Source organism: Protopterus annectens, chromosome 14.part0 (assembly GCF_019279795.1).
Source record: "Protopterus annectens isolate FY-2018-M chromosome 14.part0, PAN1.0, whole genome shotgun sequence".
NCBI classification, from domain to species: Eukaryota; Metazoa; Chordata; order Ceratodontiformes; family Protopteridae; genus Protopterus; species Protopterus annectens.
The window spans coordinates 129351363-129375781 of NC_056748.1; the positions used below are offsets into that span (position 1 = coordinate 129351363).

General features: G+C 39.3%; 1 protein-coding gene across 1 annotated transcript in view; it reads right to left on the bottom strand.

Annotated features, from left to right (window-relative positions):
- The window catches only part of LOC122788632 (guanylate cyclase 2G-like), a 699012-nt gene that overhangs the window by 409412 nt on the left and 265181 nt on the right, over window positions 1-24419 (bottom strand). Inside the window, 1 exon segment of the mRNA XM_044055531.1 lies at window positions 8184-8287. Within this exon segment, the coding sequence (XP_043911466.1) occupies window positions 8184-8287 (104 nt within the window).

A 24419-nucleotide genomic window follows, 5' to 3' on the forward strand; every position in this document is an offset into this window, starting at 1 on the left:
AAGTTTGCGCTGAACCTGTCAGCTAGGATGTTCGCAATGTCTGTGGGTTCGGTGTATTTTTTGTCATTTTGGACTAATTCTGAGCATATCTGGGAATTACCACCCAGGTTCCTAACATAACTAAAGAAAGCCTTGTGATTATCCTTAGTGTCCTGTGCAATTTTTCTCTCGAAGCTGGCCTTAGACGATTTTATGAGTGCCCGTAGTTTTTTGCTAATACTGATCAGAGATGCCTTCCCTTTTTGGAATTTTGCTCTATCATTTAGTAGCTTCCTCCTTCTATTGTATAGTTTGTTTATGGCTGGGGTCCACCAGACAGGGCGTCTGCCTTTGGAGGATTGGGTCTTGGTTTTATTTGGGATCGCATGATCCATGCATTCCTGAAGGTGTTCATAGAATGCATTTATAAAGGATTCTGCGGTCTGGGCCATATTTTCCACAGGCCCGGGGGCTTTGAAGGATTCCACCTCGGGTTTGAGGAGTGTGAAATTTGCTTTAGAGAAGTTTTTCACTGTGGTTTTTTGGGCAAGGGGTGGTGTCGGGATGTGAATATCCAGTGAGATTAGTTTATGGTCTGATCTTACCAGTGAGGGATACACTTCTGGTCTGGAGCATAGAGTCCCCATGTTGGTGATGATCAGGTCCAGTATGTTTTCCCCTCTTGTGGGACTGGTAACAAGTTGTTCCATAGCATTTGAGTTTATAAATTCTAGGAACCTTTGGGCTAGGGTGTTGGAGCTAGAGTAATGCTCCCAGTCTATGTTTGGGTAGTTGAAGTCGCCCAATATAATGGTGTTTGGAGAGACCTTCATATTTTCCAGTGTTCTCAGGAAGGCTGAGTGGGGTTCCTGGGTTAGGGAGGGTGGTCTGTAGCAGGCTATAAACTGGAAGGCAGTTTTACCCACTGTTAGTTGCACATGAATAGTCTCTGATGCTTCGTGCTGTGCCACCAACCTGGAGGTGTGGGTATCTTTGGCGAATATTGATACTCACCCTCCTTTTGTGGGTCGGTCCAAGTTTTGGGGCCGAAAAGCATGGTATGAGGTATAACCTGGTAGTGCTGGGGTGCTCTCGGGAGCCTTGAACCAGGTTTCTGCTACTGCACAGATATCGATGTTCTCCATGCTAAGGAGAGTTTCGAGTGCATGCATCTTGAGGTTTAGACTTCTGGCGTTGAGTAGCTTTACTCTTAGTTTCTTATCCCTTGTGATACCTATGGAGGTGGGTTTGTCTTTTGAGCCTTGCCTAAAAAAGGCACTATGGGGGTAGCAAGAGCCTTTGCCAATATCCGAAAGCCCAGGGGTGACAGGTGCAAGCCGTCCCTAGCGAAGCATCGTGGCTTGTCGTGCATGTCATCCCAGGCTGACAGGCATTGGATCCCCTTTGAATGACACCAATACTTAAGCCAAATGTTGAAATTGATCATCTTGTCTTCATATTGTGGCATCATTCTTGGTGAGGGTAAGATGCTACTCAAGGTCAGGGTCATACCGGCCTGGGCCACATGCTCAGAGAGCTCCTCTATGTCTCTTTTCATGTAGTCCAGGGAGGTACGTCTCAGGTCATTCACACCAGCAAGGACAATGACTGAGTCATATTTGTACTTGCCTTAGAGTGACCTGAGTGCTTGTGTTATGTGGCGGATCCTAGCGCCCGACTGGCAGCTCACCGTGACCTTCTCCTTGTTCAGCCTGGTGAGCGGGACGTCAGTGCGCCTGACGATAGAGTCACCTATTACAAGTGTATCAGATGTGTTGTTTAACCTTAAGGGCTGTGACTATTCGGCACACTGGCTTTGTGAGCTATGTGTTGCTCGTGTTTTGTTTTGGGGTAGCGGTTGCTTGGGTGTCTGCTTTGGAGGTCTCTGCTGCTTAGGCAGGTTTTTATTTAGAGCCTCCGAGTATGTTTTTGTGTGTTTATGTGTTTGGTTTGCTGTCGTGGTAGGTCTATGTGATACTGAAATTGTACTGAGTGTGGTTTCCTTCTCCTCCTGACTGGTTACGCCAGTACTGAGTTGAGAGAGCTTAGCCTCCAGTTTGGCTATATGGATGCGTCTCTCATATGTGTTGGAATTTGTTGGGAGGAGGAGAGGGTTGTCTGTGTACATGAGGCAGTTGTAACATTGCCTCAAGATTCCCAGATTCACCAGCTGGACCGGAGAGAAGATTGGCAACTGACCTTTGGACATGCTAGAATAGTACTGGGAATTCCTTTATAATTGAAAAAAAAGGGCCAATGGGGAACAAGGTACTCAAGAGGACTTTGTGAGAGTGTAGTGCTTTTAATTTTTTAGTGCTGACTTATATAATTGCTTTAGTGAACAAGTGCCTTTAGTGAGCAAGTGCCAGGTAATTTAAATGCAATGTGTTACAGGTAACTTAAATGCAAAAATGACAAACAGTAACTTTCTTTTAAGTGAAACAAGGAAATGAGTACAGTAAGCAATGCAGATATCACTAGGGATCCACAGAAGTGCTGAAAAGCCGCGTTTTAGGTGGTATTAGCATTTTAGGGAAATAACAAGCAAACAAACAACAAGCATACAAACAGAGCTAGATGCAGCAGGCCTGGATCTAGTCTATGCTACAGCAAACAAGGTGTCCCAATTTCAGTAAGTTACAGTTGAAATATGCAGGCATTATAAACCTTTAACCAGAAATTCCCAGCTCAGAAGGGCATAGTCCAGCCTCTCCTCCCACAAGAGTGCAGACCACGAACCTTCTTAATGTAAAATAACTGGCCTGAAGCCCAAGTGCTTAAACCAGAACTAATACACTTTTAGAATAACAGGTCAATGGTTAAGTTATCATCAATGATGACGCAGAGTAATTTGGTACTAGGGACGACATCTATAATAGTACTGTTTTGTGACTGATTAAAGAGTTCAGACTTGTCGATTTGGCTGGATTTTTGGGGGGCAAATATTGGCAGTTTAGTTTTATTGGGATTAAGTGTGAGATGGTTTTGTGACATCCAGGATTCAGTTGTGGTCAATGCTTTTTGGGTAAGTTATTATAGTACAGAGGCAGATTTAGAGGAGCAGATTATTCTGTGTATTGGATGACGGTACTGTGGGTGAGAGAAATGTGGACGTCATTAATGACTATACTGAAAAGAAGGGGACCCAGTACTGAACCTTGGGGTACTCCAGTATTGGTACTGATAAAGGAGGAGAAGGAGTGCTGCCAGATACATGATTGTTGCCTATTATTGGAACCATTGAAGGGTGGGAGGAGAGATGCCAAGGTTGGAGAGTTTATTAAGTAGGAGGGTGTGGGAGATTGTATAGAATGCTTTTGATAGATCAAGAAACAGTGCAGAGACTATGGATCCTTCATCCCAAGCTCTGTTTCCTGTGTCTAGGAAAAAAATGAGAGCAGTATAGGTGTTGTGTCCTGGCTTAAAGCCATGTTGAGTGGAGGAAAGGAGATGATGTTTAGTTAGATGGTTGAGGAGCTGAATGTGAATGCACTTTTCTAGTATTTTAGATATGGGGAAAAGAATGGAGATAGGTCGGAAGTTTAAGATGTAAGCATTGTGGTCTTTATGTAATGGGAGAACATAAGCCTTTTTCCAGATGTCTGGAATGACTGATTCCTGAATGGACCTATTGATAATAATGCTGATGGGGTACGCTATGGAGGAGGCTGATAGTTGTAAGTATTCTGCGGGTAGGTTATCTGGAGCATTGGTGCATGATTTGAGCTCCTGAAGAAGCTTTAGAATAGTAGAGGTAGGTATGGGGCAGAGTGTGAAAGAGGGTATTGTGTTAGATGGAGTTTGTGTGAGTGTAGGGTTGAATGGATCTGTGGTGATGTGTGGGAAAGTGGTAGTAAGTTTAGCAATGGTGTCTATGAAATAAGAGTTGAAGTGTGAGGCTAATTCAGTGGGAGTATTGTCAGGGTTAGGGCAAGGATTGTGGTTAGTTCCTGGATGTAGTAGGCAGTTGATTGGTTATGTATATGTTGGTTTTGGAGGGTATGGAAGTATTCTTTTTTATTTTTAAGTACTGATCATTTGTCTTGGTTGAAAAGTTGTTTGTATTTTTGGAGATTGGAAGGGGTTTTGTTTTTTAACTAGACATTCCAGGCTTTGTCCATGGAAGACATGATTTCTACTGTGGACTTAGTAAGGCATATAGCATGTTTAGCCTTGACTCTTTTTAGGCGGAGAGGGGCAGGCCTATTTAGAACACTGAGAAAAGTGGAATTGAAGAAATCCATGGCTCTGATGAGTGGGAGCACTTTTAATGGGTTCCAGTTAGTATTATGTAAGATGTCATTAAAGGTATTCAGACAAAAATGGGATAAATCTTGACTATGTCTATATTGGTGTATATCTGGTAAAGAGGAAGGTATGCATATTATACAGTTTGCGTATTATAAGTATACCAGAGGTGGCAAACTAGCTAGGGTCAGAAACCATGGCCTAGTCCAGGATAGAGCCTTTGATGTTCTGTTTATCAGGTCTAGTAATGTCTGAGATTAGTTGAGTGTAGGCATAAAGGTTAAAATTAGAGGAAGACTTGCTCGTGGAGAAGTCTAACCAATTAATATTAACATCGTCTAGGATGATTGTTTCATTTTTTTATGTTGTCAGTAGTCAATGCAAAAATGTCTTCAAGAATGGGAACATTATTGCCTGGGGGAATATATGTGACTATGATACAAATATTTTTAGTGTCATTTAACTTCAGAAAGGTAATAAGTAACTCTGCAGTGGAAAAAGGGGGGAATGGACTTTGAGTATGGGATTACTGTGAAGGCACTAGGATAAAGTAAGTTGATGCCCCCACCTCTTTTGTGGAGACTATCTGTTCTAGGGCAAGTGTAGTTAGGGGGAAGAAATGCTGAGTTTTTTATATATGGTTTTAGCCAGGTTTCGGTTATGGCTGTAAAGTCAAGTTTATGTTGTGTTAGCCAGGCTTGTAGAAAGGGAATTTTATCTTTTATGCTTTGTATGTTGATAGTGGTGAAGTTTAGGGATTTAGAGGTGTTCGCGGCATTCTGAGAGGAAGGAGGGGGCCAGGGTTGAGGTGTATATCACCACATAGGACTAGGCTAGGATGAGTGTGAGTAGCGTAAGAGTGGTATTTCATTTTTCTAAAGTAGTTGTGGTTGTGATTATATGGAAGAGTGTGTTGAGGAGACAGAATAATTCGTTTTTTCTATAAAATTAAATCTGTGGCATACAGAGTAGAGCAGATTGCAGAGTAGCTGGAGGGGGTGGCATAGTAGGTGGCTGTAGTAGATGTGGGTTTGGGAGGTAAGTAAGTTCTGTGAAGTGATGTGAGTGTTAGAAGGAGAGCAAGGTAAGCAGTAAGAGCCTTAGTGCAAGTATAATATCTTGGAAACCTTTGGGGTTTAGGAAGATTATATTTAAAAGCCTCAGCATATGTGGGTCTATGTGTCTGGACCATGCTACATGTGGTGGGTGTAGAGTGTGTGTGTGTGTGTGTGTGTGTGTGTGTGTGTGTGTGTGTGTGTGTGTGTGTTTCTGAAAACCTGTATTGTATTATAAGTGCGTGTATCTGAGAGTCTCATCTCCTGTGACATTGTGTAACTACATGATCTCTCACATACCATATCAGTTTACTTAAGAATTAGATGGTTGTCAGTAAAATGAGACAGCTGCAATCTTGCTTCAGGATGACCATATCCATCAAACTGGCTGCAGAGATAGTAGGAAAGTGCATATCCATGGTTACAGATCCTTATTACATGACCTACATGGGGAATGTGCAAAACAGATTTACAGCTGGCTAGCTTGGGCGCTGTAAGACTATAGACTACAATCAACACTATCTAAGACTGAACCCATGGCTGTGTGTTCCTCAGTTTTCAAACTATTTCTCTTCATACAACTCAGTACTGAAGATATTCATAGATTCGTGACATTAAATCGACTTACCGCATTGTTGATGCTGATTTGCATTTTTCTGCAATCAGAATTACGAAAGAAAAAAGGGCAAATCACCAACATATCGACAATCATTTTGTCAGCTATAAATAGTAGTAAAGTGCCAGCAATAAGCATCTCTTCATTTTCCATAATGTTGGCATGGCAAACAATGAAGCAGTGGTACCAGCAACACCAGTAACATCCAGAATTATAGGGGGCATGTACCACACCAGTAAAGCCCAGAGAGAAAAGAACGTCCTCTTCATAGATAGCTATGTGTACGATCTCGAGAAAGTTTCCAAGATGAAAAGGTACTAGGCATGCAGAAGGAAACTAATGAACAAATGTAGAGGGCGAACTGTGGTACTGTCAACACTGGCTAGAGACCAACTATGTAAGTCTGTAGTACAGCATCACAGTAACAACCTGCATACAACAGATAAATATAGATAGAGCATATAGTAGTTTACAGGCATGGGCAATAATTTCCAAGGATACACCCTACCTTGTTGCATACGATATTATTACATCTACATCCCTAGAAAGTACAATGTCCCTTACATCTCACAAAGCCATTTCACAAAGGGTGAATAGGCTGCAGAGAAAACACCTGATAACTAGTGTCGCCAGTGATATGTGTTTGAACAGCATAGACATAAAAGATTATCCTACAAAGTGCAGTATATTATGGATAAAAAAATACAGAGAAGAGACTTCCAGTACTACAGTGCTAGTGATGGACAGAACATTCCTTACCAAAGAACAAATCTGTAGGCCACTATATAGTATACATGGCGTCATGACACACTGCGGTTATACTGATTCATTGTTTAATGCCCAGGAAGTGTATGAGAGCCCACAATTATTTATAGTAAAGTATATTTAATTTTTTATAATAAGGTATGTTTGCTCTCGTCACAGATTTGTTACTTACCGCAAGTGTGAGTTATGTACTCTGTGACTTAGAACTTGGAACAGTAAAAAGTATACACTGCACTATTAATGACGTCATAGCTAAGGGATGTATCTTCCATTTCATGCTAAACATATGGAGAAGAGTGCAACATTTAGGACTTTTTCCACTTTATGGTACAGCAAGCAAATTTTATGCGGAGGTGAAGATACATATGGAGCCAGCATTTCTGGAGAAGTGTGATGTTACCAAGGCGTTTTTAAGCATAAGGGAAGGATTTCCTACAAAGGGGCAAGCTTTGTTGAAATACTTTCAAGACCTCTATGTGCTAGGTAAAACTTGATAAAATTAACATACCTAGTACTCTGTTGTAGGATTTCCTCCCCTATTCCCTATTGAGTTTTGGAACATCTCAGCCTTAAACCATTTTTTTCTTGTCACATATCCAGCATTTGGTGGAAGCATGGCATGGGAGACTGTGTTATCTACTACAGACCTACAGTCTGCAATGTCCATGACTGTCTGGAAACAAAATAGGGTGGAAGAGTTTAGGCTACCTATGTCTACTGGCTGTCCACTCTCTCCTAAATGGAAGACAGTAGAGGACCGTACAAAACAGTTCTAACCTGTTACTGATGTCTTACATGTAATGCATCTACCATATACCTTTGTTGCTCATGTTAAATCGTTTTAGTTTATCCAAAGGCAGACTTGTCCTGGCACAGTTGTAGTCCTTATTTTTTTCTTCTCTGTGCATTATGTTTCATTCCATTTTTGACCTCTGTACACGGACTGATGGGAAAAGGCTACCAGAGGGATGTTTTTTTTTAATTCCTGCACTTCTCCCTGTTGTGCTCCAGAAGGCGGTACACACCGTTGTCTGCTTTTGCTATTACTGACAAAACAGTTGTCAGTGTGTCTTTAATTTGCGTTTTTTGTTTCAGTATTCCAGTCTCTTCAAAATGTAAGGTGATGATGTGGTAAATTAACATCCTGGATCAAATTACAGAGTTAATTTTATATGGAAAATTTCAGTTTTAAATGCCTGCATCAATACAGAGCACTGCTAACCACTGCTGCGCAATGACAAACATCACTCAAATGTAACACCTTTATACAGGCTCGGGATACCACTAAACAAGCAAAGTAGCGTAGCTCTCCAGCCAATCAGAGTAAGCACATTTTAAGGCTTCCTCTGTGATGTTCAGCACAGAATAAGACCAAGCTACACTGCCACTTGAGTGCAAACCTAAACCTTCTAACTTTAAAATGACTGAAAGAGCCTGGAAGTGCAGTAAATAATCTACTTAAACAGAAATCCAATCTGAAAATGCACTGATCTGTAATTGTATGGCTTTATAATACTTACTTTTGCTTATAGAGACACAAAGTTCATTGTTAAATCCACAAGGAGGTTTATCCTTTGGAACAGATCCAGCTAGCCATGTGATATAGGAGAATTCTGTTGTGGGACTAAACAGAAAAAAAAATTAAGTCAGTTAGAAAAGGCACTTTTGTATTAAAAGTCTCTACATGGAGTACTTCAGTCTAAATAATGGATGTACGGCCTTTGTTCAAACCACAATTTAATGAAGGTTTATTTCATTAGTAATTTACACTGAAAGCATAGTTGGTGGACAAAATACTAGATGAAACTCTGCATAAACAAAATCACTTACATGCCTTTGCATTATTCATCATACGTCTTTTCTCACCCGACCGTAAGACTATAGTCTAACTCAGAAGCTCACCAATGCCATTTAAATAAAGGCAGAAGACAATGGCATCATTCCATGCAAATTTATATCAGTCTATTGTTTAATTAAAAAGATATTACCACTGTACAAATTTCTTAATGAGTCTGTCTTCAATAAATTAGGCATAAAAAAACATTTGATCTACCATAACATACTAAGCAAGCATGTAGTAGAGCTAAAATGTACGTGTGACATCTATAGAAGATTATCGAACCTCTGTTAATGAAGAACAAACAAGAAACTTTAAATTATTACAGCAGCTTTATGGGTTAGGAGCTGAGCTTGAGTGCAGGAACTCAAATGAACCCTATAAATTCAGTACACAATATCCATTACGGAACTGTCCAAATAAATATATATTGTTTTAAGTTTATTGTGCAGCTAAGTCAGACCTAAATGACATTTTCCGTTACTTCCTGCTTACGAGAATACGAAAAACAGTAAATAGTAACAGAATAAATACATTACTTTGTACAAGATAGCTTCCGGATACTTGTTGGAGCCTTAGAGCCTAAATCACAGCTACCAATATACCAGCTTCAGTTGTCTTGTGCTCACATTTACTTACGTACTGAGCAATTTTTTTATATGTTTACTCATAATGAAGAGTTGGATGTCCAAGGTCAGTGTGTCTCACAGAAAAAGAAAGTCAAGCATTAAGTTACCTGCCAGTGATCATTCTTTCTCGTGGAACCCGTGAGGAGGGCAGAACAATTAGCTCAATTGTAAAATTGCTTTTGTTATGAATTGTTTTGTCACAGTTACTCATAACGTGAGCCGAAGAAGTATATCAGTTACAAGAAAATGTATACGTGAGCTCATACTTGCAAGCTATTTGTGATAGGAATAAAGTGATGCAAAGTTCTATGAAGCAAACATACAGATGATATCCATACAAAATAGAAAAGGTAAACATTTGAAATATTGTGATCCACTAGAGTGAATTCTAAAACATGGAAAATGAATGGTCGAAAAAACTGAATTTGCATGTACTTAGTTCATAATGACCATTTCCCTGATGCACAGGGGTGCTTGCCCCCCTGCAAAAAAGAAGTTTAACAGAGAAGATCGATGTTTGAAAGTCACTATTTTCCTCCATTTTCTTTTTTTTTTTTTTTGGCACATCATCAATCGGCATTTCAACAGGGATCCGATAGAACACTTTGCCATCAGTGAAAAATCAAAATAAGTCCATATGTACATTAGTCATTAAAAAGTTGATGAAGAATTCTGATGCAAAAGCAACATAAACAGATATTGATAAATATATATATATATATATATATATATATATATATATATATATAGGGTCTATATCACCATATCGAATGGTTGAAAATATCGAAAGTTCACGAGAACTAACTTGCTATTGTGGGGGGCTGTGCCCCCCACCCCCACCACTAAATATATATTCCAAATCGGAGGTCGCACTACAGTGAGGAAAGGGCAAATATCCCAATCCTCACTGTACCGCGACCCCAAAAACACAAGTTCGTTCTCGTGAACTTTCGATATTTTCGGCGTTCGGCATTATCACCATTCGATATGGTGATATAGACTCTATATATATTTATGGGATCTGTACAGATCCCTGACAGCACTTTCTGCCGAAACAGAAATCACCGAACATACATAACCGAAAGTGCTGTTCACCGAAGCAGCACTTTTGATTATGTATGCTGGTGTGCCGGTCCACTACTGTGCGGTTAAGGGAGATTTCCCTTTTCCCCACTGTAGTGCGACCTCGGAGTAAGAATATAAAAGTAAGGGGGTGTGGGGGACAAAACCCCCCACACAGGGGGTGCAGGGGGGGGCTTGCCCCCCTGTATAAAAGAAGATTTATTGTTTTTTGTTTGTTTTTTCGAACACACTTTAACGAAAGCGGATTGTGGATTCAGAATATTGAACTTTCATTCAATAGTCCTAGATCCATATTCATATATATATATATATATATATATATATATATATATATATATATATATATATATATATATATGTGTGTGTGTGTGTGTGTGTGTGTGTGTGTGTTTTAGGGTTTTTTTAATTTTGTATGTGCTGAGGTTGTTCCTCAGCATATGACAATAATATGCTGGTGCTCCATGCTTTGAAAATCTGCATTTGGGACTTTCTATTAAAGACATTAATCCCATAGATTATAAATATATAGGTTTACTTAAAATAATCTATGCATTTAATATCTTCAAAGAATATCTACACTCAAAAATAGTTAAAATCAAAAATATCTAAACTCATCAGGCTTGCCCACTTGCAAAAACAGTGGTTTGAATGTGGTTAGAGTTGTCAAAAGTTTATGTTTCACCCCCCCCCACACACACACACACACACCCTGCTAATTATATATACCAACTTCGAGGTCACACAATAGAGGGGAAAGGGTATAAATCCTTCTTCCGTAAAACTTTAACTTTGTCAACATTTTGTGTTCACATATTTTTGTGTATAGTTAATTCTGAGTTTAGATATTAGTGTGTTTAGATAATTTTAAGTATAGCCATATATGTATAAATATGGGTCTACTTCTAAATGTTGAACTTTCAAAACATCAAATTTCTTATGGTCGGGACCATAAGATTGAAGTTTTAAAACTTTGAACCGTTTAAATGGAGATTACCATGCAGCACGGGATGGTATATTTACCATTTCCTAGCTGTAGTGCGGCCTCTGAGTTGGTTTATTTTAATTAACAAGGGGACTTATATATAGGTCTACTTCTGAAACCCAAAAGCTTACTTACCCAACTTTCAAAAGAATGAGATGAAAAAAATGAAACACCAGAAGACTGACTGCTCAGAACTCTGACATTTCACTACAGGAAAGTAACCATTTGGCCAACCCGGCAAACAAACTAAAACCAAAGCAAAGAAAACCCACCCCACCCCCTAACTAAATATACCAACTCTGAGATTGCACTACCGTGAAAGTAAGAGGCAAAGGTCAATATGCTGGCCAAGCGGTTACTTACCTGTAGTGAAATGTTGGTGTTCCAAGCGTTCGATCTTCTGGAGTTTCATTTTTTCGTCTTGGTCTTTTGAAAGTCGGGTAACTGAGCTTTTGGGTTTCTGAAGGGAACCCACATACACACACACACACACACACACACACACACACACACACACACACACACACACACACACACACATATATATATATGTGTGTGTGTGTGTGTGTGTGTGTGTGTGTGTGTGTGTGTGTGTGTGTCTGTATGGTTACCTACAAAACATCACAGCCCAGTTCATCAAGTCTGAAAATGGTGAGATGAAAAGGTCATAACTACAGGAGCATGGACTCCCAGAACATTGTCTTTCCTCTCTAGGTAAGTAACTTGGCCACCAATGAAAAAACCACAACAGGTAGGAAATTACACCCATCAAAGTGGGAAGTTTCACTCCCCCATAAGCCCCACTTAAAAATAGCAACTCTGAGATTGCACTACAGTGGAGAAAGGGAAAAATTCACCCTGATGGCCAAGTGGTTACTTTCCCAGAGAGGAAAGATGATGTTATAGGAGTTCATAGGTTCATAGGTTCATAGGTGTGTACTTGGGTAATGGCCCTGGAACCTTTACAAGCCTAGACCATAGAAGTACCCTGACATTGTACCACCCGTTGTGAGATCCCAGTGATTCTATCAAGTAGAGCCACTGGAGTGATCCCTGGGATGAACTTTCTATTTCCCATCCACTCATCAAGATTTCTCTTGAAGATGTCCAGTGAGGCACTCTGCTTGACATGTATGGGAAGTCTATTCCAGAGCATAGGCAGTCTCTGGGTTATGAACCTGTCCCTCCAGCAGGTTTTGTTGATTGTGGTAATGAGGTTGAGGTCTTTGGAATGTGTGGTGTGGAGGGTTTGGGATTTCCTTAGATGTAGCATTTCTAGCATAAGTGTGTCAGACAGGTCTTTGTAAGTCAAGCAGAGATTGCCTCTTAGTAGATGATATGAGACAGAGAATAGCTGGAGTTTTTTGAGTCTGTCCATGTAGGACATGTGTTTAGGGCCTAGGATCCTCTTCTTGAGGTATTTTTGTGGTATCTCCAGCTGTTGCAGGTGTTTAGTGAGGTACATGCCAAATGGGGCATTATACTTTGACTGGTCTAAGAGTAGAGAGAAATGATGACCTCTTTCTTCCTGGATGCAAAACCCTTGGTAATGAGATGTGCCACATAGAAGGACATTCTAACCACAGTGGCAATGTGGTGGTTGAAAGAGAGGTTGCTGTCAATCTGTGTCCCCAGATCTCTTATAACTCCTTCAGTGTTCAGTGTGCTCCCATCAATGTGGTAATTAGTGGGAGCTGAGTTTTTCCCAAAGGGGATGATGATGATGCATGTTTTGGCATTAAGCTTAAGGCCATGGTTTTAACACCAGTCATTGGTCTCAGTGAGGCCTTTTTGTAGGATGTATGCATCACTTGGGGAGTTAATAATGGCTCCAATCTTGCAGTCATCTGTGAACCTGGTCAGCCAGAGTCCCTCTGTGTTGGCCTGGACTTTGAGAAGTAGATGCCAAACAGGAGAGGACCCAGGACTGATCCCTGTGGGACTCCACTAGTGTCTGGTCAGCAGTCTGACTTGGAGTCTGCTACTTTCACACTGTGGGTTCTATCTGTGAGACAATTTGCAACCCACCTAATGATATAGGGGTTAATGCCTAGTTTGGTGAGTTTATCAATAATTCCTGAGTGATGAATGGTATCAAAGACCTTGACCAGATCGAGGTAGGCTGTATGAACTGCCTTACCCTCATCCACAGCTCTGGTGACTGACTCAAAGAAGTCAACCAGGTTGAGCAGGCATGATCTACCTTTTACAAAACCAAATTGCATGGGATCTACAGTTTTGAGATTCCATATATCCTTGTTAATTAGGTACATGATGATGCACTCCATAGCCTTACATATCAGACTCATCAAGCTATTGAGGTGATAATTTCCGGGGTCTGTATTCACTCCTCCTTTATGGAGAGGGATGACTGTAGCAATGTTCCATTCGGAAGGGACAAAGCCTGAGGTGAGGCTGTGAGTGAACAGGCCACACAGATGTGGTGCCAGTTCACTTTGTAATTTATGTAGAACACAGCCAGGGATATTGTTGGGTCCCATGGAAGCTGTATTCTTGGCCTTGGACAATGCTAGACAGGAGTCCAGGGAAGTAAATAGTGTGGGAAGAAATAGCCAGGGAATTTTTATGGCTAGGCTTGTATAGGCCCTTGGGCTGATAGCCTAGTACCAACGTATGAACCTATGAACCTATGCAGCTTTAACCTGTGCTGCAGTAATGCTGGGCGCCTGGCATTCTTCCGGTGTTGAAATTGGCCCTTTGGGAGAGAGGGAGGAGTAAAGCTGGCACTGAATCTGTCGGCCAGTATGTTGGCAATATCTGTTAGCTCATACAGGAGGTCAAAAACAAGGAGCCAGCACAGAGTGGTATGTTGAAAACAAATTTAATATGGCAAGCGACTGGTTTCAGCAAAAATTGCATAGCCTTCTTCAGTGTTACAAAACTTCCACAGATAGCCATATTATAAATTATATAGTAAATTGGCAAGAAAAACTGATTGGTTGGTCAGAATTTCTCATTAAGGCCCAGGGGGAATAACCCACCAGTTTTATTATCCATTTTCTTTCTTTCTGATTTAATACGCTGTGCCAACCAATCTTATTCCCTTTGTTACCAATAATCATATCAATAATGGTAAATCTAAAGTTAGCTGTTGGATGGTTCAAAACATGTTTGTACAAGGCACTATTCTCCTTTTTATTTTTAATATCACTCACATGTTCACTGAAATTTAGCTGGTCTCGTAGTCTGTCCCACATAAAACGCAGAACAGGAGCAGGTACCTAGATAGATAACCCATTCACTAGAACAATTAGCAAAAAATTTGATAACAAAAACCATGCCCATGTTTCTGCTAGTAAATTGTTTTGTTTTATCTACCCAGATACAGTAGACACAATGCCCACATGGAAAACACCCATGGAGATAATCCCCCATCAAAGTGGTTTGGCTTTGTAACTGGACATCAGAGGAGCCAGTTTTATAATGGTTAAAAAAGGAACCCAATGTTCTGCCCCTCCTGTAGCCAAAGGGGCATTTATCCGGTAACATATTGGCAAGCCTTACATCCTCCATCAAAATATTCCAATTTTGTTGTATAACCTGCAAAAAGTTCTGTGTGTTACGCCCATAAGTTGTTAGAAATCTGATGTGTTGATCCGACGAGTTCACCCTGTCCTTATATCACATAAGATCCTTTCTGTCCACAGAAGACACTTCCCTACAAGCCATGGTGATAGTACCAGACTTATATCCTCGAGCCCTGAGTCTACCTACCAGATCCCTCCTATAGTGTTCATACTTGAGGTACCATTGTGCAATAACTCAGAGAAAATCTGGGCGTTGCCATGAAGATTCTTAATATAACTATAGAAGGTTTTGTGGTTGTTTTTAGGGTCTGCTGCTATTCTGACTTCATGGCTGGCTTTGGCAGTTTTGATGAGGGATCTCAACTTTTTGCTGAGGCTAATAAGGGAATTTTTCCTGTCTTGGGACTGCACCTTTTCCTGCAACAGTTTCTTCCTTCTGTTGTAGAGTTTATTCGTGGCAGGGGACCACCAGATTGGCTTCCTTTTTTGGAGGGAAGCATCTTAGTACTGTTGGGTATGGCTAGTTCCATGCATTTATGTACATGTCTGTACAGTGCATTGGTGTATGATTCAGCAGTCATGTATCTATTTTCCATTAGCATGGCTGCTGTGAAGTTAGCCACCTCTGTTTTTAGGAGTCCAAAGTCAGCTTTGGAGAAGTTTTTCATAGTGGATACCTTTGACGGGGGTGTGGGTGAGATGTGGATTTCCATGGTGATTAGTATGTGGTCGGATCTAGTCAGGAAGGAATTGACTATTGGTGTAGAGCAACAGTTGCCCATGTTAGTACTAACCAGGTCAAGGATGTTGCTTCCTCTAGAGAGGGTAAGAATGACCTGATCCAGGGCATTAGAACTGATGAATTCCAGGAAGTGTTGGGCCAGTGCATTGGTGCATGAGTAGTTTTCCCAATTGATGGAGGGGTAGTTGAAGTCACCTAGTATGAGAGTGTTGGGTTTGATCATAATAGTTTTGAGAGTGCTTAGGAATGTGGAGCCAGGGCTTTGGGACATGGTTGGGGATGTATAGCAGGCTATGACCTGAATCATTGTCTTACCCAATGGTAGTTGTACCTGGAGTATCTCAGATGCTTTATGCTGGGCTACTAGTCTGGAGGTGTGCATATCCTTTATGAATTTGGAGACACCACCACCTTTGGAGCTTCGGTCCATGTTCTGGGGCCGAAAGGTGGGGAATGAATAATAGCCTGGTAATGCAAGGGATGCTTTCTGCTGCTTTAAACCAGGTCTCCATTACAGCACAAATGTTGATGTTCTACATTTTGAGGAGTGCTTCGAGCGAGTGCATCTTGAGATTTAGACTTTTAGCGTTGAGCAGCATAACCCTCAGATTGCATTTATTTATAGCTGTTACAGTGGTAATTTGGTCTTTGGAACATCGCCTAAAAAAGGCACAATAGGGGTGGGAAGAGCCTTAGCCAGTACCTGGAAACCCAGGGGTGACAGATGCAGGCCATCTCTGGCAAAACATTAAGGTCTGTCAGTCATGTCATCCCACGCAGACAGATATTGGATCCCCTTAGAATGACACCAGAAACTTAGCCAATTGTTGAAGTCAGTCATTTTCTGTTTGTACTGCGGTATCATTTTGGGTGACGGTAGGATGCTGCTCAGGGCTGGGGTCATATCTGCCTGGGGCACGTAATCTGAGAATTCCACCATGTCTCTTTTCATGTAGTCCAGGGAGGTGCATCTCAGGTCATTCACACCCACATGGACAATGACAGAATGACAGAGTCATACTTGTACTTGATGTGGAGTGACCTGAGTGCGTATGTTATGTGTCTGATTCTGGCACCTGATAGACAGCTGACTGTTACCTTCTCCTTATTGAATCTAGTGAGTGGGACATCAGTGTACCTAACTATTGAGTCACCTATGTTTATTGTATGGGCAAGCTGTTTTGCCTTAGGGCCTTATGTTGAGGGGCACACTGTATGTGAGCTGTGTGTCTTGTGGTTTGTGCTGTGTTGTGGTGGTTGAGTGTGTTTCTGCCTTGGAGGTATCTGCTGTTTGGATAGATTTCTATTGAGAGCCTCTATGAAGGTGGGTGTGTGGTTTGTGTTTTTATGTGAGGGCTTTGATGGTGGTTGCTCTGGAGGGCTATGTGGTGTGGTGCAGGTGTTGACCTTCTCTTCTTGACCAGATATTCCGGTCTTGGCTGGAGAGTGCATGGCTTCCAGTTTGGAGATATAAGTGCATCTTTTACAAGTCTGAGTGGTGGGAGGTAAGAGGAGAGGGCTGTCTGTGTACATGAGGCAATTGCTACACTGCCTCAGAATGCCCAAGTTCACCAGGTTAATAGGAGAAAGCACAGGAACTGACCTTTAGACATTTATTTATTTATTTGCAGTTGGTTTACCAGGATAGTCCACTGGGCCAAGAAGAACCCATTTTCAATCGAGTCCTGGGGAGAAAAGCTCCAAAAACAAAAATTACAAGCAATGTTAAAATAAAAGCTTTTGTTACAAAAAGTACAAAAGTGCTAGTAAAAACATTTAATTTAAACATACAATTTCTGAAACAAAAATGACACTCAAAGTTTTGGTTGCATTAAGTACAGAATAATAACAGTGCATTTAAAGAAGCAATTTCTGAAATAAAAAGTCAGCATTGTAAATCTAGAGTAGTTATATGCACATGGATTGGTTTATGCTAAACCATATATGAAATAGGAGAAGTCAGAGGTGAAGAGAGGAGAAGAGGTTATGAGGGTGGGAGCAGGAGCATTCCCACTGAGATATCAGGTGTGAGTGAAGTGAGTTTTTAAAGGAAGAGAGGTTTCTGGTGGTATGGATGAATGGTGGTAGGGAGTTCCATTGACGTGCAAGGGTGAAGGATAGGAGATTTTTGCCTGGGGGATGGGGAGGTTTAAACAGCTGAATTAGGTTTTGATTATTAGATCATAAGAGTCTATCAGGGAGCTGCATTTTAAAGGTAAAGGATAGGGAGGGACAGAGGGAGTGGCTGAAAATGAGTTTGTGTGCATGAATAAGTTGAATATAGGTGAGATAATTGGGGAGCTCTAACCAATTTAATTTATGAAGGTCTACACAGTGATGGGTAGAAGACTTGTGGCCAGTGGCAAACTTGGCAATTTTATAATAGCAAGAGGAGAGTTTTGTCTTAAGAGAGGATTGTAGGTTTGTTAGGAGTGCGGCACCATAAAGAAGAGAAGGTATGAGAAATGTGGTAGAGAGAATGAACTTAGTAAAAAGAGTGAAGTAGTAATAGTGGCAGTAAAGCATACCAAGTTTCTGGTGGGTTTTTTTGATATTTATTTGTAGGTGGGAGTTGCATCTGAGATGGTCATCAATGTGGTCACCTAGGTGTTTGGCCTCAGATACTAATTCAAGAGATATGTTGTTCTGGCTTTTGATGGAGAAAGAATTTTTTTCAGTAAGTGGAAGAATATGAGGGAATGGATACCACTGCAGGCTGCTAGTAGCACACAAGGGATGGTTATCATTACTAAGTACTGGAGCTGTTTCCTTATAGGATTTTTAGGGCTAATAGCACTTATGTGTGCTACAATAATTGCTACAAAAAGTCTGATGAAGTGCTAGGTGAATAAGCTACTTAAAGTGCAAGAGAGAAGAGAACTAGCAAGATCTACGGGAAAAATTGAAGATCAGACTTTCTGTCACCAGTAATAGTTTACTGCTTTTAAACCAGAAAGTTGAAAGGAATAGAAAAACTGCCCAAACGGCCAATAAACTACAATTTCAGAGCCAAAAACCACTCCTCTTGTGGTAGATAGGCTACCTAGTGCTACTCCCACTGATAAGCTGGAAGACATCCCACTAACACAGAAACGTCTGGAGAACTCAAAAACTTACAAAACAGTCCTGGATACAGCAAATCTGTATCTGGACTACTCTTGTAACAGGAAAGGCATGAAACAAGCTTAGAACTTTTTTTTTTTTTTTTGCTGGAAAAACAGTTAGAACAGTAAAAAAAAAAATTTAAATGCAGTGCAAGCTTGCACACTTGAGTGTGTAGGAATATTAAGGCAAATACAGTTAAAATAAATGCAATTAAATGAAAAAATGACAAGTCAAGTGCAGAAAGCAGTAGAACCAGAAAAGAATCAAAATGAAGACACTTAAAGTCTCTCTTTCTCCTTTTGTTTCTCTTGTAGTCTGCAGGAAGCCAGAAACAGGATCTGCATAGCTTAAACAAGCCCAAACCCGCACAAACATGGGCTTTTAAACCTGCAGTTATGCCTTTTTCATCTCACCATTTTCAGACTCGATGAACTGGGCTAAGACGTTTTGAAGGGGAACAGTGTATATATACATATATATATATATATATATTTGTGTGTGTGTGTGTGTGTGTGTGTGTGTGTGTCATACACAAAACTGAACACTCACAACCTTGAATGTTAAAACATCTGTCTAAAAAGAATGGCACTCAAAATACCAAAAGAAAAAGAAAAACAATCAAACCAAATTTTTTGTCAGGGGCAAGCACCCCATCACCCCCACACCAGTTGTTCCTTATATATACCAACACCAATATCGCACAACAGCAGGGAAAGGGAAAATTCCCAATCCACCCAAAGTAATGCTGGCACACTGCAATCATCTGATTATTCTATCACTTCCTCAGGCATAACAAACATTAAATATTCTGAATGTCTGACAAACTAGAGGCTTCTGTCTCTCACACACACACACACACACACACACACACACACACACACACACACACACACACACACACACATGCCTATTTATTTCCATTTATTTACCTGGAAAGTATGATTGCGCAAACAAGCATATTTTTATCAGAGGCCTGGGGAGAAAGTCACCACAATAAATAATGGCAGTAGTGCATATATGTCACGCAGAATACTCAGGAACATAGCACTCAAGTTATTAGCACAAACATCTGTACAAAGCCCAAAATAATGGGGGCAAAACCCCAAAATAGGGGCATATTATAAATATTGCTCTTATAACTTAGAAAGTTGCTAGAACAAAAGGACTTGTGTTACCATGCATTTTCTGAAGGAAATGAAGTCAGAAACTCAAATGCCTGTCACTATTTAGGGAATTCAGTCCACATTCATTTGCTCCAAAAATCCAGAAAGACCACAAATGTTATGAGGAACAGACAAAAATAAGAGGCAAAAATCTCAACAATCATTTGCGAGGTATGCTCTGAAACTATTTAGCAGCATTCCATACAAAGTTCCACAAGAGCTACTTACTGTAATACTATACAATAATCAGAATGCTCAGGTAACAATTAGCAGCGTTACATACAAAGTTCCATGCAAACTATTTAAAATAATACTGTACAGTAATCAGAATTCTCAAGTAACCACTAACAGCATTACATACAAAGTGAAGATAAATAAAGCAGATTATGAAATGAACAAGCATTTTTGCAGCAACATAGTCAGTACTGCAGTGCATTAGGTCAAATTTAAATATATGCACATATATCATATATATATATATATATATATATATATATATATATATATAAATTATTAACCAAATGGTCATCCAAACAGAAGAGCTCATTTAAATACACCAATTTCTCCTTCAATGAAATGTACATTCAGCCAAAGGCAGGTATTGGATATTTATATATATGTGTATGTATGAATTGTAAGTAATCCATCAAAACTCAAATTCCATGAACTCTGTCTTTTGAAATAAAACAATTTGAAAGACTGAGTTATCAAAAATTCACTAAAGTCTATTTTTAACTCTGATTATGTGAGTTAGTACTAGTTGGGCTGGGGGAGTAGGGCAGTGGATGTGTAACATATGCCAGCATAGCTAGCTGGGGTTTTGTAAAGAATTATAAGTCATTTGAATATCAAACTGATTTGTACAGATGCTTATGTTAAAAATGTATTTGCAAAGTTGCTTGTGTTAAAATGTATCAACATTGGGTCCTGCTGGACAGAAAAGAAATATAAATGTGCAGCACTGGGTTTCCCCTTCTTGTGCAGTGGTGCCCTGCTTGTCAAGTAGAAATCCCCTTTTCTCCCCAGCTCATCTGCAGAATTATACTCCCAGTCTGTCAACCAAATTCTCATGTCCTCAGGCAAAGTGCTAAGGGCTTGTTCCCTCACTAAAAAGTCTTCCAGCCTTTCAAAAGTGGTGACCTGACAATCACTCACCAACCTATGAAAATAAAGGCTTAGCTCAGCAATATAATCACATAAACTTTCATCTGCCCTTATGTCTATGTTCACACAACTTTTTATCTGCAAGCTTCAGGTGTTAACTTAAAACATTCCAATAAACATTGTTTAACGTTGTCATACTTTAGATAATCAGTATCAGACAATTTAGAAACAGCAGTTACAGCTTTACCATGAAGTAATGGGGTCAGGAGCCATACCTAGAGCCCTTGGTCAACATTATTTTCATGTTTTGTTGTTATTATTTATTTTTTCAAAATAATTTTTTATTTTTTTTAAAAATAAAACCATGCATACACATAAAGGTACAAGCAATGAAAATACACAAGTATTACATACATGAAAGCTTGCAACCTTGTTATAAGGAAAAAAGAACATAAGAGCATATTTATAATGAACGAAGGAGAAGACTACAACATCTTGAAGTATGCATAGTATACAAATTAACAACAATAACCCAAAAGGAACAGTATTTACAGTGCTACCGGTACTAAAAAAAAAAAAACAACAGTGTCACTAATTATAAGACTAAATATTAGCAGCCCTACTTGTAACTTGCAGTAGGAGGGAGAGGCCCCTCAAACAAAGATAGAGAATGTAAGGGAAAGTTTGTAGGATAGCCATAGTTTAGTCACACAGGATTATTTCAAACAGGCTTTTCAAAAGTTTACTGAAGTAGGCTCTCTTCTTAGGTCCATTTATGATGAACTTCTGAGCAGAGATATATTTAATGGCCATGTCTTTAAATCCCCACCAGCATAGTTTGGTCCGATCTAACCAATTATAGGTGATGTAAAGTTTTATGAGGGAGCACAGCGTTATTAGGATATGAAGATGAAATTTAGGCAGGCCCAGAGGGGGTATGTTTAGAATAACCGTTTCCCATGAGAGAGTGGAGCTATAGTAACCCATTTTTTTGAGACGCACTTTGAGAGAACACCATAGTTTATGGGAATTATTGCAGTGCCACATAATATGTAGTAAGTCGGCTCTCGCACCAGGACAGCACGTACAGAAAGGAGAGCTATTAGAGTTAAATTTGTTAATTCTTACGGGGGTATAGTAGGAGTTGTTATTCAACATCAGTTGAGTGTATAAGAATTTTTTGAAGGGAGAAAGTTCTATACTAGTTTTTATGGCTAGTAATTTTTGATCTTCTGTAATAGAAGAGTTTTGATTATCCCAGTATTTGGAGAATAGACAGTTACCTTTGTAAAGTAATGGGTGTAATAATTTGTATGATGAGGATATTGTTTTGTTGTTATTAGCAACTGTATTAATGATTAGGTTTAATTTATCAATTAGTTGCGTATCAGGGAATATATTATTGGTTTGTGAAGATATAAGTTCCCTAAGTTGACGGAGAATAACTGTGTATTTGTTATTAACCTTAAGAATTAATCGTAGCTCAGCAAGAGACAGGGGTTTATATTTAAGAATATCCCATACTGTAAGGTCTTTAATGAGAGGGAATTCAGCAAGATCTATCATCTTGTTGTTGATCTTTAGATTTGGATTGAGATGCATTGGTTGAAGAAAAGGAAGAATAAGCTAAAGATTAATGCCCTTAATCAATTTTTGAAAAGATTTTATTTGAAATTTCAATAGGGGTGATAGTTTTGAACTATTCAAAGAGGCAGGAGATAGAAAAGGAATAGACTTAGGATTAATTTTATTAGAGAGAATATGTCTGTGCCACATCTTTAACCAAGCTGGATAGTGAGTTTGAGCTTTACTATTCATGTTTGCGATGGACCATAGTTTATTAGAGCAAATAATTAGATAATAAAGATGAAAATTTGGAAGGCCCACCCCACCTTTCTCCTTGGGAAGACTTAATTTGGAAAAAGAAATCCTAACATTCTTAGGAAACCAAAGAAATTTGACCAAGGTTTTATCAAACTGTGAAAAAAGGTTGTTTGATATAATTACATTGGTCGAACTAAATTGATATAGGAGTCTGGGTAAAATATTCATTTTCACAATAGCTACTTTTGAAAGAAATGATAGATTCAATAACTTCCATCTTTGAAGGTCTTGACATATGATAGACCATGATTTAAGCAGATTATTTTGAAGCAAAGAAGCTTGATTGTGTTCAAAGTTAATGCCAAGATATTTAAGACTGTATGAGATATGAAAGGAAGATTCAGGGGAAAAAAAAGGTTTATGAGCCTCAGGATTTATTGGGAAGATGTGTGACTTTTTGTTGCTGACTTGGTAACCAGAGGCCTCAGAAAAGACAGTAATTGCTTTTAAAAATTTTGGCAGATCTGTGTTAGGAAATTTAAAGTAAAGGTTTAAGTCATCAACAAAGGCTGATAGAGCTACTTGTGTGTTGAGAATTTTAGGTATGGTATGATATGTATTTTGAGTAATATATAAGAAGAATGGTTCAATAAATAGATTGAAGAGAAAGGGAGAAAGTGGACAGCCTTGTCTTGTACCATTGGTGATCTGGATTGAATTAGATCTTTTTTTATTTATATATAAATAGGTGTATGAGTATGAATAGAGAATTCTGATCATATCTGAAAAGATTATAGGTATATTAAAATGTGATAACGTAGAAAACAGAAAGTCCCAATTTACCCTGTCGAATGCTTTCGACGCATCCAAAGTCAAGGCATACAGCGGGTTTTTCTCTTTTTTAGTAAACTGAATAAGAGAGTCCAGTGTTAGTGTATTATCCCATGTATGTCTACTGGACATAAACCCAGCTTGATCAGATGATACTATATGTGGTAATATCTGTTTAAGTCTGTTAGCTAAGATAGCTGAAAATATTTTGATATCAACATTTATAAGCGAAATAGGTCTGTAGTTGTGTGGGTCAGTTTTTGCTTTGTTGTTTTTTAGTAATAGAATTGTTTTTGAGTTGTTCCAGTGTATATCAGTGATTCCATTTTTTATAATGAAGTTAAAGACTTCAAGAAGAATAGGGGCAATTTTTGGACTAAAAGTTTTGAAAAAATTAGTAGTGAAGCCATCCGGGCCAGGAGATTTGCCTATTTTAAGTTTATTGATGGCACTTTGAATCTCTTGAATATTAAGTGGAGCTGATAAGAGGGATATTTGATCCTGATTAAGAGATGGGAAGGTGATGGAGTTGAGAAATGTTTCCATCTGCGGATTAGAGCTAATGTGCTTATTCTTGCTATAAATATCCATATAAATGTCATGAAAAAGTTTAATTATCTCAGAGTCTGATTTATATATTTCCCCTCTGTATTGCAAAATGGAGATTGTAGGAGCGCCACTATTGTTTTTGAGTATTCTAGATAAATTATTATTTATTAATATATCTATATCTTTCATTGTGGCTGGTCCTTTTAGAAAATATTTCACTTTTGAGAACATTTGCATTTATTAGTGGCACTGTGGCTCCACACTTCTGAAAGTCTTGCAGCTTGGTTACTACTACTATTTGTATAAGTATTAATTTTACTAAGAGTAACTGGGTACCCTGGTAAGAGCCTTAGAGTAGC